Raw genomic sequence first — 16,498 nt, 5'->3', positions numbered from 1 at the left:
TGGCTGGGTCTGACTGCATTATACCTGTTCAGCCTGGGGCCCGGGGACATGTACTCGATGCACGGGACGCCATAAAGGGTGCAGTCAGGGGGTGAATGGTGCCTAGTGCCCCTGTTACTACGGTGACCACATGCCTTCCGGAACAAGTATCATTTATTCGTATTGCTGACCAGATAAAGCGCTGCCCTGCGGTATGGAGGATGTATAACTGACTGGTTCCCTTCTATGAGTCTATACGTCCCTCCATACTGCAGGGCAGCAATATGTATACATTATATGCATCCCGAAAAACATGGCCGATGTGTCGCCCTGGTCACTGTATGCGGAAACACACAGCGATGCTTCAGGCAAGGGCCCCAAATCTTCAAACCAGAACAGCCCATGGGGGCAATTGCCCCCCTGCCCCCTCACCAGCCCTGACTGTGAGCCTGCAGGCCGAGCCCTCTGGCGCGGCGCGTGCACAGAGCTGCGCACACCGTGGGAATCTCTGGCGGGCACCTTGACAAAGTCAAAGTAATTGCAAAGTTCGGGAAGAAAGTGCAGCTGAGAGAGAAGGAGGAGGGGAGAAGGGAGAGGGAGGAGGGAGACTGGGAGGGAGAGGAGGGAGACTGGGAGGGAGAGGTGAGAGAGGAGGACCAGCATCCAGTGAGAGTCGGGGGCCACAGAGCAGCCACATCCCAGGATCACCATGAACCCTCTCAACCTGGACACGTACAGCCTGTCCCTCCTCGCGGCCAAGGAGGACATCGTCAGCGGCAGGAGCTCCACCGACTGGTGAGTGCGCTGGGCAAAGGAGACCGCAGCGAGCGACTGCATTACCTACCTGCCCCAGCCAAGCTCCGTCTTCCTGTCTTCAATCTCTGCTGTCACTCTCTGCCCGGCTGCTGTCAATCTCTGCCCCGTTGCTGTCACTCTCTGCCCCGCTGCTGTCACTCTCTACCCCGCTGCTGTCACTCTCTACCCCGCTGCTGTCACTCTCTGCCCCGCTGCTGTCACTCTCTGCCCCCTTTGTGTCACTCTCTGCCCCCTTTGTGTCACTCTCTGCCCCCTTTGTGTCACTCACTGCCCCCTTTGTGTCACTCTCTGCTCCCCTGGTGGTTATCTCTGCAAATCTGCTTTCATTCTCTGCCTCCTCTGCTGTCCCCGCTGCCCGGCGTGTGCACCGTATGTCAGTACCTTGTATGTGCCGGGAAATCCATTCCCCATCTGTGTATTTGTTTCCTCGTTCCTGGTGACGTCTCTCTACTCTCTGTTGATTATGGTGACTATATGCCCACCATATACCCATCATATTCCCACCCCATACCCATCATATTCCCACCCCATTCCAACCTCATACCCACCATATACCCATCATATTCAAACCTCATACTCACCCTATACCCATCATATTCCCACCCCATACCCATCATATACCCACCATATACCCATCATATTCCCACCCCATACCCATCATATTCCTACCATATACCCATCATATTCCCACCCCATACCCATCATATTCCCACCCCATACCCATCATATACCCACCATATACCCATCATATTCCCACCCCATACCCATCATATTCCCACCCCATACCCATCATATTCAAACCTTACTCACCCCATACCCATCATATTCAAACCTTACTCACCCTATACCCATCATATTCGCACCCCATACCCATCATATGCCCACCATATACCCATCATATTCCAACCTCATATCCACCCCGTACCCATCATACACAAACCTCATACCCACCATATACCCATCATATTCAAACCTCATACTCACCCTATACCCATCATATTCCCACCCCATACCCATCATATACCCACCATATTCCCACCCCATACCCATCTCACACCCATCATATTCCCACCCCATACCCATACCCTATTCCCACCTCATACACACCCTATAGCCACCTCATTCCCACCTTACACCCACCATATTGCCATGATATACCCACCTTATACCCACCATATACCTACCTTTTATGCAGACTGGCAGGGGCATCGGCTAGGGCGGGGGCTGGTGCATCATTGTCTACTCCTGCCCCTGGTGCCAGAATAAAATGCATAAGAAATGAAGACCTTTCAATTTCACGGCCCCTGAGAGCGTTAAACGGCCCGTCACACAGATCCTTTTACAGCGCCTCCCTCACACCTCGGACGGCCATCTGGACCGCGGCGGAGGAGGCCACGTGTCTGGCTGACGAGGACCTGCGGCGGCACCGGACACCGCAGAGTCGGACCCCATCTGTTCTCCCAGCTTAATGTTCAATCCCAACATTGATGCGAACCAAGTCCCAGGAGAAGCCCCCGTCCACTGATAATGGGGGGTATCTGGTATCAGCAGGAGGCAGCTCGCCTTCTGCCACCTGATGCGACAACACAGAAGAGTCCTGGAGGTGACCATCTGGCTGCGTCCGCATGGCGCCCCCGAGACACAGTCTGAGTGTCACAGACCCCATCCCTGGACGGATCTCCACATTCTGGAGAGAGTTCAGAGGAGGGCAACAAAAACGGAGAAGAATGAGCAGGAAAGACTGACGGCTCTCACTATGTCCGGCATGGGAAAGAGAAGAGAGACAGGGAACAGAAGACTGGAGATGGGAGAGAGTGACGGGGGAGAGAAGAGAGAGAGGAGATGGGAGAGTGAGACGGTGGAGAGAAGAGAGAGAGAGGAGATGGTAGACAAAAGGGGTGAGAGAGATGGTAGAGAGAAGAGAGAGGTGATGGAAGAGAGAAACGGGTAATCGAAGAGAGAGAGAGAGATGGGAGGAGGAATGAAGAGAGAGAGAGGGGATGGGAGAGACATTTAAATCCTTAAAGGGATAAAGGACAGGAGGGAAATTTATTTCAAAGGAGGAGAAAAATTACAACAAGAGACAGGAATCCAACACTAGAGCGTCAGAGGCTGAGAAGGGAATGGAAGTTAGTTTTACTTTACTGGGAGGGTGGTAGATAAGTGGAACAGCCTCCCAGCAGAAGTGGTAGAGGGTAATACAGTGAGGGAATTTAACATGCATGGGATGGGCATACGGCTCCTGAATCTAAGACGAAGCCATTGGGTGCCGTCACATTCTATGTCTCTATTGCAGCCCTGGGGCTTTCCCTCATGCAGGAAGGCATATGAGATCAGGATTGGGGCGCTGAGGGCGGGTAGAACAGGAACGAGGGGTATAACTAGTTTGGAGGTCAGGGGGTGAGACACAGGGGACGGGTATCTGTGAAAGATTCCACATTTTACTCAAATTCTCTGGAATTTTTCTTACATTTAGAACTTTGATCGGGTCAAAGGTTCCTGAGTCATAAATCAGAGCGCTGAAAGAGAGAGGGGAGTGAGGGAGAGGGACAGGGGAGTGTGTGAGAGAGGGACAGGATGTGAGTGAGTGTGAGAGGGTAGTGTGCGAGAGGGATAGGGAGTGAGGGACAGGAAGTGAGGGAGTGAGTGAGGTTAGTGTGTGAGAGGGATAGGGAGTGAGAGACAGGGAGTGAGTGAGTGAGTGAGTGAGTGAGAGAGGGTAGTGTATGAGAGGGATAGGGAGTGAGAGAGGGTAGTGTTTGAGAGGGATAGGGAGTGAGTGAGTGAGAGAGTGTAGTGTGTGAGAGGGATAGGGAGTGAGGGAAGTGTGTGAGAGGTACAGGGGAGTGCACACTAGTGAACACAACTCAATGGGCCGGTTGCTAGGGGCGCACTGGTATATGACATCATATCATATCATAGCGTTCAGTGGAATGGGTGATGGCTGCGGAGGGCGGTTTGGGGCTTCTGTTTCTGTACTAACTGTACATACATACATACATATTACTATGTATTGTTTTATATGGTGCCATCATACTCCGTAGCGCTGTACAATGGGGGACTTGTGTCCCCTTACACCTTTCCCAGCTGTCTGTACTGAAAGCACGGTGTGTACATGCGCGGCAGCACTCACACTCAAAAGATGGACACGTAGATTGGGACCCAAAGACTCTGGAACAGGGACTCTGGGCTTAAGTACACTTCCTGCTCTCAGCGGAGGTAGCAGGGGGAGGAGTTATAATGTGTTGTCCCTGACGTGGCCTCAGTTAATAAGGGGGCATTATCCATTAATAACTCTGTGTTTGGGGGTAATATTTCTGCCCCGGGGGCATTATCCATTAATAACTCTCTAGGGGGTAATATTTCTGTCCCGGGGGCATTATCCATTAATAACTCTCTGGGGGGTAATATTTCTGCCCCGGGGGCATTATCCATTAATAACTCTGTGTTTGGGGTAATATTTCTGCCCCGGGGGCATTATCCATTAATAACTCTGTGTTTGGGGGTAATATTTCTGCCCCGGGGGCATTATCCATTAATAACTCTGTGTTTGGGGGTAATATTTCTGCCCCGGGGGCATTATCCATTAATAACTCTGATTTTTTTCTCCAGGGCCATCTTTACTTATGAGAAAAGCTGGAGCCTGAAGTTACAGGATTCCGGAGGTCAGCACTATATTGATAATATACTATATACACACTATATATAAATATACACCATACATACTACATACACACTATACATACATTATATACACACTATACATACTATATACACACTACACATACATTATATACACCATACATACTATATACACACTATATATACTATATACACACTATACATACATTATATACACACTATACATACTATATACACACTATACATACATTATATACACACTATACATACATTATATACACACTATACATACTATATACACACTATATATACTATATACACACTATACATACATTATATACACACTATACATACTATATACACACTATACATACATTATATACACACTATACATACTATATACACACTATACATACATTATATACACACTATACATACATTATATACACACTATACATACTATATACACACTATATAGACTATATACACACTATACATACTATATACACACTATACATACTATATACACACTATACATACATTATATACACACTATACATACTATATACACACTATATATACTATATACACACTATACATACATTATATACACACTATACATACATTATATACACACTATACATACTATATACACACTATACATACATTATATACACACTATACATACATTATATACACACTATACATACTATATACACACTATATATACTATATACACACTATACATACATTATATACACACTATACATACATTATATACACACTATACATACTATATACACACTATACATACATTATATACACACTATACATACATTATATACACACTATACATACTATATACACACTATATAGACTATATACACACTATACATACATTATATACACACTATACATACTATATACACACTATATATACTATATACACACTATACATACATTATATACACACTATACATACTATATACACACTATACATACATTATATACACCATACATACTATATACACACTATATATACTATATACACACTATACATACATTATATACACACTATACATACTATATACACACTATACATACATTATATACACCATACATACTATATACACACTATACATACTATATACACACTATACATACACTATATACACACTATACATACACTATATACACACTATACATACTATATACACACTATACATACATTATATACACACTATACATACTATATACACACTATACATACATTATATACACACTATACATACTATATACACACTATATATACTATATACACACTATACATACATTATATACACACTATACATACTATATACACACTATACATACATTATATACACCATACATACTATATACACACTATATATACTATATACACACTATACATACATTATATACACACTATACATACTATATACACACTATACATACATTATATACACCATACATACTATATACATACTATATACACACTATACATACACTATATACACACTATACATACACTATATACACACTATACATACTATATACACACTATATATACTATATACACACTATACATACATTATATACACACTATACATACTATATACACACTATACATACATTATATACACACTATACATACTATATACACACTATATATACTATATACACACTATACATACATTATATACACACTATACATACATTATATACACACTATACATACTATATACACACTATATATACTATATACACACTATACATACATTATATACACACTATACATACATTATATACACACTATACATACTATATACACACTATACATACATTATATACACACTATACATACTATATACACACTATACATACATTATATACACACTATATATACTATATACACACTATATATATACACCATACATATATACATACTACATACATTTTATACACACTATACATACTACATACACACTATACATACATTATATACACACTATACATACATTATATACACACTATACATACATTATATACACACTATACATACTATATACACACTATATATATACACCATACATATATACATACTACATACACACTATACATACATTATATACACACTATACATACTACATACACACTATACATAAATATATAGACACTATATATACACCCCTTACATACTACATACTACATACACACTATACATACATTATAAACACACTATATATATATACACACACCATACATACATTATATACACACTATACATACATTATATACACTCTATACATACTATATACACCATACATACTACATACACACTATACATACATTATTTACACACTATACATACTACATACACACTATATATATATATAAACCATACATACTACATACACATTATACATACATTATATACACACTATACATACTACATACACACTTTATATATATATACAGCATACATACTACATACACACTATAAATACATTATATACACACTATACATACTACATACACACTATACATACATTATATAAACACTATACATACTATATACACACTATATATATATACACCATACATACTACATACACACTATACATACATTATATACACACTATACATACTATATACACACTATATATATACACCATACATATATACATACTACATACACACTATACATACATTATATACACACATTATATACACACTATACATATATATACACACTATACATAAATATATAGACACTATATATACATTATATACTCACTATATATACACTATACATACTACATACACACTATACATACATTATATACACACTATATATATATACACCATACATACTACATACACACTATACATACATTATATACACACTATACATACTACATACACACTATATATACATTATATACACACTATACATACTACATACACACTATATATACATAAACCATACATACTACATACACACTATACATACATTATATACACACTCTATATATATATATATATATATATATATATATATACACACACCATACATATATACATATTACATACACACTATACATACTACATACACACTATACATACATTATTATATACACACACTATACATACAACATACACACTATACATACTACATACACACTATACATACATTATATACACACTATATATATACACACTATATACACCATACACACATTATATATATATACACACTATACATACATTGTATACACACTATATATATATATATATACACCATACACACACCATATATATATATATATATATATATATATATATATATATATATATATATACATATATACCGTATATATATACACTATATACCGTATTTGCCTGAATATAGGCCGCACTTCCCCCCCACACACTTTAAGTCTTTAAAGTGGGAGTGCGGCCTATATTCGGGGTCTAGTGCAGGAATGCGCAATTCATATCGCCCGGGACATGCAGTTCCGGGCGCTGGGCAGGCAGCAGGGTTAGGATACAGATCCCCCGCAGCACTGCAGGGAACCTGCATCCTACTCTCCGATGCACTGGTAAGTCTAAGGGGGGGGGGCACATCTTGGGGGCAGAGTGGCAGCATATTTGGGGTGGGCAGAGTGGCAGCATATCTCGGGGGGGCAGAGTGGCAGCATATTTGGGGGGGCAGAGTGGCAGCATATTTGGGGGGGCAGAGTGGCAGCATATTTGGGGGGCAGAGTGGCAGCATATTTTGGGGGGGCAGAGTGGCAGCATATTTTGGGGGGGCAGAGTGGCAGCATATTTGGGGGGCAGAGTGGCAGCATATTTGGGGGGCAGAGTGGCAGCACATTTGGGGGCAGAGTGGCAGCATATTTGGGGCGGCAGAGTGGCAGCATATTTGGGGGCAGAGTGGCAGCATATTTGGGGGGCAGAGTGGCAGCATATTTGGGGGGGCAGAGTGGCAGCATATTTGGGGCGGCAGAGTGGCAGCATATTTGGGGGGGCAGAGTGGCAGCATATTTGGGGCGGCAGAGTGGCAGCATATCTGTTCTATTGTGCTTTTTTTACTAAGAATTTTTTTTCTTAAAAAAGGCTCCTAACCTTTTGGGTGTGGCCTATATTCGAGCCAATACGGTATATACACCATACATTGTATACATTATATACAAACACCCTATGTATACCATAGAGACACTATATATACACTATATACATACTACACACATGCTATATACTCATTATATATATATACACTATACATACTATGTACACATTATACATACATTATATGCACACACTATACATACATTATATACACACATATATATATATATATACGCACACACTACACATACATTATACACACACACACATATATATATACACACACACACACTATACATACTATGTACACACTATACATACATTATATGCACACACTATACATACATTATACACACACACACACATATATATATATATACACACACAGTATACATACACTATATATACACACATACACACACTATATATACATTATATACAAACACCCTATATACACCATAGAGACACTATATATACACTATATACATACTATACACACACTATATACTCATTATATATATATATATATATATACACTATACATACTATGTACACACTATACATACATTATATACACATAAACCTATATATATACACACACACACTATACATACATTATATATACACCCACACACACAATACATACTATGTACACACTATACATACATTATACACACACACACTATAAATACTATGTACACACAATGCATTTGTCTCAGTCTGTCAGTTCTCGTCTTGTCGGACCCCTTGAATATATGGATTGTATTAAGCGCTTCGGGAATTGTTGGCGCTATATAAATAAAAGATAATAATAATAATAATACACTATACGTACTATATACACACTATACATACATTATATACACTATATACTCGATATACTATATAGTGTCTCAGTGGGTATATTAATGTCTGGGTAGGTAAGTGTCAGAGTGGGTAGGTAAGTGTCTGGGTAGGTAAGTGTCAGAGTGGGTAGGTAAGTGTCTGAGTGGGTAGGTAAGTGTCAGAGTGGGTAGGTAAGTGTCTGAGTGGGTAGGTAAGTGTCTGAGTGGGTAGGTAAGTGTCAGAGTGGGTAGGTAAGTGTCTGGGTAGGTAGGTAAGTGTCAGAGTGGGTAGGTAAGTGTCTGCGTGGGTAGGTAAGTGTCTGCGTGGGTAGGTAAGTGTCTGGGTAGGTAAGTGTCAGAGTGGGTAGGTAAGTGTCTGGGTAGGTAAGTGTCAGAGTGGGTAGATAAGTGTCAGAGTGGGTAGGTAAGTGTCAGAGTGGGTAGGTTAGTGTCAGAGTGGGTAGGTTAGTGTCTGGGGTAGGTTAGTGTCAGAGTGGGTAGGTAAGTGTCAGAGTGGGTAGGTAAGTGTCTGAGTGGGTAGGTTAGTGTCAGAGTGGTTAGGTTAGTGTCAGAGTGGGTAGGTTAGTGTCAGAGTGGGTAGGTAAGTGTCTGAGTGGGTAGGTAAGTGTCTGAGTGGGTAGGTAAGTGTCAGAGTGGGTAGGTAAGTGTCTGGGTAGGTAAGTGTCTGAGTGGGTAGGTAAGTGTCAGAGTGGGTAGATAAGTGTCAGAGTGGGTAGGTAAGTGTCAGAGTGGGTAGGTTAGTGTCTGGGGTAGGTTAGTGTCAGAGTGGGTAGGTAAGTGTCAGAGTGGGTAGGTAAGTGTCTGAGTGGGTATGTAAGTGTCTGGGTAGGTAAGTGTCTGAGTGGGTAGGTAAGTGTCTGAGTGGGTAGGTTAGTGTCAGAGTGGGTAGGTTAGTGTCAGAGTGGGTAGGTTAGTGTCAGAGTGGGTAGGTAAGTGTCTGAGTGGGTAGGTAAGTGTCAGAGTGGGTAGGTAAGTGTCTGAGTGGGTATGTAAGTGTCTGGGTAGGTAAGTGTCAGAGTGGGTAGGTAAGTGTCAGAGTGGGTAGGTTAGTGTCAGAGTGGGTAGGTAAGTGTCTGAGTGGGTAGGTAAGTGTCTGAGTGGGTAGGTAAGTGTCAGAGTGGGTAGGTAAGTGTCTGGGTAGGTAAGTGTCAGAGTGGGTAGGTAAGTGTCAGAGTGGGTAGGTAAGTGTCTGAGTGGGTAGGTAAGTGTCAGAGTGGGTAGATAAGTGTCAGAGTGGGTATGTAAGTGTCTGGGGTAGGTTAGTGTCAGAGTGGGTAGGTAAGTGTCTGGGTAGGTAAGTGTCAGAGTGGGTAGGTAAGTGAGTGGGTAGGTAAGTGTCAGAGTGGGTAGGTAAGTGTCTGGGTATGTAAGTGTCTGAGTGGGTAGGTAAGTGTCTGAGTGGGTAGGTAAGTGTCAGAGTGGGTAGATAAGTGTCAGAGTGGGTATGTAAGTGTCTGGGGTAGGTTAGTGTCAGAGTGGGTAGGTAAGTGTCAGAGTGGGTAGGTAGGTAAGTGTCTGAGTGGGTATGTAAGTGTCTGGGTATGTAAGTGGGTATATTAGTGTCTGGGTGTGTAATTGTCCCTCTATATGCCACTCTGTCCCATGATATGCCTTTTAACCCCCTATATGCCAGAGTGGCATATAGGGGTATAAGGCATTTCTGGAAGCACAGTGGCATATAGGAGGGTAAAAGGCATATCAGGAAGGCAGAGTGGCATATAGGGGGTATAAGGCATTTCTGGGGGCAGAGTGGCAAGCCTGGGGGCAGATGTGCATAAGCGGAGGCAGGTTGGTAAATAAAATAAAATAAAAAAAAAAAATAGTTTAGATGAATTAACATTTACTGGTAAAACTTTTTTCCTATAGGGTCGTCTGATGTTCAGGCTTTTTCTTTTTTTCCTAAATTAATATTCAGATTTTGGGGGGTCGTCTTATAATCGAGCACAGAGAGGCCCACCAATATCTCTGTGACCCCTTACCCCAGTTACCGGTTTGCGCTCTGCAGGCCAATCCTGAGCCTCCGCTACCTGGGAGTTGGGGTATATAACTGTGGCAGTGCCCCCACCCCACGGAGCATCCGGTGTATGGATGGGGGTCCCGATGGGAACAGCCGAGTGATTAATAAAACTGACACAGGGCTAACTTAAAATTAACTTTGTATTGCACAGCAAAACACTCTGCATAAATACAACAGAAAACATGAAATATACAGAATATGCAATATGAGCTTCACCCACCCACAACAATCCCCGCGGCCCACCCTGATCTTCGCCCTAGCGGCCGCTGGGTGCCTTTAGTTGGTGCGCATAACACGGTTGGGGCCCATGAGTAACTTACTCCACAGTATGGCTTGAATCAGTATGTCAGTAAAGTCTTTTATTTGGTTCGGGGCGCCCTGTTGTGGAAACGGGGAGAGGTTTTGGGTTTATAACTCCACAGTCTGCAATTGCAATCAGTTAAGCCAGGGCTTGACAAATTTGTTGTAAATCTAGGCGCCAGGTAAAAAAGTTAGGAGCCAGGATTTTTTTTTAAACTAACAGTTGGTCAGGAGGGATCCGATCGTCATCAGCCCACTTACTAAACTCACAGCGTTTCACCTGGAAGCACCCTGGACTTTCAGGTCAGTGCTGTTTGTTTTTTTTTTAAATACATTTTTTTCATTTTTTTAACTCTTTCGATGCTGATGTTCCATTGGAGCACAGCATTGACAGATATTTAGTCCCCACAAGCTTGTGGGGACAAATGTTAACCCCTGCAATGCCACGAATGTGTCATACACAATTGTGGCATTGAAGGGGTTAACGCTGCACTGTCGCTCTCAGGGAGCGATCAGGCAGCAGAGGGGTGTTGGGGGTGGTCTCCACACTCATGTGGAGACCGAAGAACCCTCTCCCCTGTCCCTGAAGCTGCCTGTGGCAGCTGGGACTCAATTGCTGGTCTATAGAGCAGCCATTGCAGAGGGAGTTTGATGACTGCTGTAGGCTTCCATACCTACAGAAGTCATCAAAGGGCTTGTGGGGGCTCGTTTTTGCTGTTGCTGGTCTGCCTGGGCTTCCAGGCAGACCACCAGCAGCAATGCCCCCAAAACGGGAATTAACCCCTAAATGCCGCGATTGCGGCATTGAAGGGGTTAACGCTGCGCTGTCGCTCCCATGGAGCGATCAGGCAGCTGGGGGGTGTTGGGTGAGGTCCCCAGACTTGTGTGGGGACCCAATCAACACACAAACCCCTTCCCTGAGGCTGCCTGTGGCAGCTGAAAACACGATTGCTGCTTTCCCAGCAACCGCGTTTTCAGCCTACAGGATCAGTCCGTGGGAGTGATCTCAGGCTCGGGGGCGGGCTCGGAGTGGCTGTGCTGTCTGCCCAGACTTCTGGGCAGACAGCAGCAGCACCCCCATGTGGTGACTCAGCCTCTTACATCCACAATTTTTTCTGGATGTAAGAGGCTGACAAAACCTAGGCGCCAGGACAAAATTCTCTGTCGCCATGGCGACCTGGCGCCTGGGATTTGTCGAGCCCTGAGTTAAGCTTTTAACCTCTTCACTGCCAACTCTGCTGCACACAGCTCCGTATCTTGGACTGTCTGCTGGAAGCTTCTGCCAGGATGCTGCAGCTCTCCTCTGAGCATGGATTTCAAGCAGGCCTCTGCTACTTCCTAGGCCTCTCTCACTCTCCTCTCTCAGCGAGGGTCCTTCACCTCTGGCATCCAACCCTGAACTCCTCTCCCTAAAACCCCCAATGGCCCCTTTTTCACCTCATCCATGTGCTTTGCAGTTCGCCATCTGCTGGTCACTCCATAAGAACTGCAGGTGAGTCAGTGACTCTGCAGCCATCACTGAAATCCCCTGAGGGGTTACATACATTATATACACACTATATACTCACTATATATACACTATACATACTATATACATACACTATATACACCATACGCACACTATATATACACACACTATATATATATATATATATATATATATATATATATACACACACACTATACATACTATATACATACACTATATACACCATACACACACTATATATACACACTATATATATATACTATACATACCATATACACCATACACACACACTATATATATATGTATATATATACACTATACATACCATATACACCATACACACACTATATATACATACATTATACATACTATATACATACACTGTATACACCATACACACACACTATATCTGAATATTAATTTAGGAAAAAAAGAAAAAGCCTGAATATAAGACGACCCTATAGGAAAAAAGTTTTACCAGTAAATGTTAAACCATTTTTTTTAATAAAAGCTATGAATGAGAAAAATATTTTGGTTTTATTTCCTTCTATTTTCCAACCTGCCCCCCAATTATGCGCATCTGCCCCAGAAATGCCTTATATCCCCTATATGCCACTGTGCCTCATGATATGCCTATTAACCCTCTAAATGCCACTGTGCCCCATGATATGCCTTTTGACCCCCTATGTGCCACTCTGCCTCCAGAAATGCCTTATACCCCTATATGCCACTCTGGCATTTAGAGGGTTAAAAGGCATATTATGGGGAAGAGTGGCATATAGGGAGGTTTAAGGCATTCAGGAGGCAGAGTGGCGTATAGAGGGTTAAAAAAGCATTTCTGGAGGCAGAGTGGCATTAAGGGGGTTAAAAGGCATTTCACAGAGAAGTCTGGCTCCAGAAATGCCTTATGCCCCCCGTTTAACACTCCCCCCCCCAAACTTACCGATGCTTCTGACTTCCCTGTCATGTAGCCGGGGCAGCGTGTAGATCCCACGCACTTACGCTGCAGCAGGAAGGAGGTGTGGCTAGCAGCGGGGGTTGTCTGCGTCCATCGTGCAGACCTTCCCCGACTGTCAGAGATCAGATCTCTGACAGATCTCTGACAGTCAGAGGGTGTATGCGCGATCAACGCAGACAACCCCCGCTGCTAGCCACACCTCCTTCCTGCTGCAGCGGAAGTTGTCTACGCGAATCGCGTAGACATCTACATGCTGTCCCAGCTGCACACCGGGGACTCTGAAGTACCGGGAAGTGGGGCTGCGGGGGATCTGGATCTTAGTCGTCTTAGTACGCCTTTTAACCCTCTATATGCCACTGTGCCCCATGATATGCCTTTTGACCCCCTATGTGCCACTCTGCCTCCAGAAATGCCTTATACCCCTATAGAGAGAGAGAGAGAGAGAGAGAGAGACTATATATACACTATACATACTATATACATACACTATATACACCATACACACACTATATATATATATATATATATATATATATATATATATATATATATATATACATATACACTATATACACCATACACACACTATATATACACTATACATACTATATACATACACTATATACACCATACACACACTATATATACACTATATACATACCATACACACACTATATACGCACTATATATACACTATACATACTATATACATACACTATATACACCATACACACACTATATATACACTATATACATACCATACACACACTATATACGCACTATATATACACTATACATACTATATACATACACTATATACACCATACACACACTATATATATATATACTATACGTACACTATTCACACAGAGCCAGCCTTAAGTGTTCTGGTGCCCTGTGCGGACTACTCCTCTGGCGCCCCCCCCCCCACAAAAAAAAAGAAAGCAAGTACAAAAAAATACAGTAATATATAACTGGAAACAATAATATACATTAAATAAAACGAAAAAACAGCTAATCTGCTGTAACAAAAACATTTTTAAATATTGAAAAAAATTGGACCCCAGAAAGCATTCCCTTGGGCCCCGCTCCACGCTCCCTAGCACGCAATCACTTCCTCCGCTACCACAACAAAAAACAAATTGCCACTGACTGCAGATTAGGGCAAGACTGTGATAGTCAGTGCAGTCTTCCCCCTTCTCACCTGACCATGAAATCATTCCCACTCCCTTTGTCCCTCATTCACTAAGCCATACCTCTCCCTGTGAACTATAGATCAAACACATATAAACAGCACTTGCATGTATAGATTTGCAGGTATGCATAAATGATGTATGGAAACATAGCATATCAGGTATAGAGCAACATAATCAACACAAAAACCAAGCTTTGCAGGTATAGATCAACTGAAAATCACAAGTTAACCAGTGTTGAAGGTATAGATCAAATAAACAGAATCAGACATACAAACCCTCTATTTGTAGGAGTACAATAATAATGTATGGAAACAAAGCGTACCAGATACAGATCAACAGAATAACACACACCCAGCTTTGCAGGTATAGATCAATTGGAATTCACATATGAACTCAGCATTAAAGGTATAGATAACCCCCTAAATTACAGCATAGATCACAGGTTGCACACCCCAAAGCCAGCCCTGGTGTCCACACTGCCCACATAGAACCTGGCCAGCACCCAGATAACGCACACATTACAGCCCAGCCTGAGCCAACTTTGTCCCCTAACAGCCCAGTGTAAGACATCTTTGTCGGCAAACAGCCCACCCTTCATGTGCCATCTTTGCATTTCCCCAAATCACTTAAACATCTATGATAGACACAAACACTTACAGTTACTCACTCATTCACACAAATCATTTACACATATTCATTAATGCAGTCTGACAAATCATTCAAGCAATTCATCCACACATTCATTCATTCTCGTACGCATTCACACAATTCATTCATTCTTGTACACATTCACACAATTCATCCACACATTAATTCATTAATTCTTGTATGCATTCACACTACCCCCTCTCCCCATCTACCCCTCCCCTTCTTATTATCTGCCCCTTCTTACTATGTACCCCCTTATCAATATGTACCCCCTCTCCAGTGGGAGCGGGAGTCTTCCCGCTCTGCCGTAGTGCGTGCTTCACACCATGAAACGCCGGCATTTTAAATAATGTTAGAAAAACCCCAATGTTTTAATTTAAGTCCTGGGCAAGGGCCCCTGCTGCCATGGCGCCCTGTGCGGCCGCACACCCCTAAGGCCGGCCCTGTAAACACACA

At 42.2% G+C, this 16,498-nt stretch overlaps 1 protein-coding gene across 1 annotated transcript in view; it reads left to right on the top strand.

The window, feature by feature from the left end:
- The first annotated feature begins 659 nt into the window (after positions 1 to 659).
- LOC128504509 (drebrin-like protein A) overlaps positions 660 to 16,498 on the top strand; it is a 22,228-nt gene continuing 6,389 nt past the window's right edge. Inside the window, exons 1-2 of the mRNA XM_053474590.1 lie at positions 660 to 774; positions 4,408 to 4,460. Coding sequence (XP_053330565.1) covers positions 689 to 774; positions 4,408 to 4,460 — 139 coding nt within the window. The 5' untranslated portion in view covers positions 660 to 688. The remainder of the gene's footprint in view (positions 775 to 4,407; positions 4,461 to 16,498) is intronic.

The sequence above is a fragment of the Spea bombifrons genome, chromosome 1 (assembly GCF_027358695.1).
Source record: "Spea bombifrons isolate aSpeBom1 chromosome 1, aSpeBom1.2.pri, whole genome shotgun sequence".
In the NCBI taxonomy this organism is placed as follows: domain Eukaryota; kingdom Metazoa; phylum Chordata; class Amphibia; order Anura; family Pelobatidae; genus Spea; species Spea bombifrons.
The sequence above is the reverse complement of the archived record's forward strand: the minus strand, read 5'-3'. Positions and strand labels throughout refer to the sequence as shown.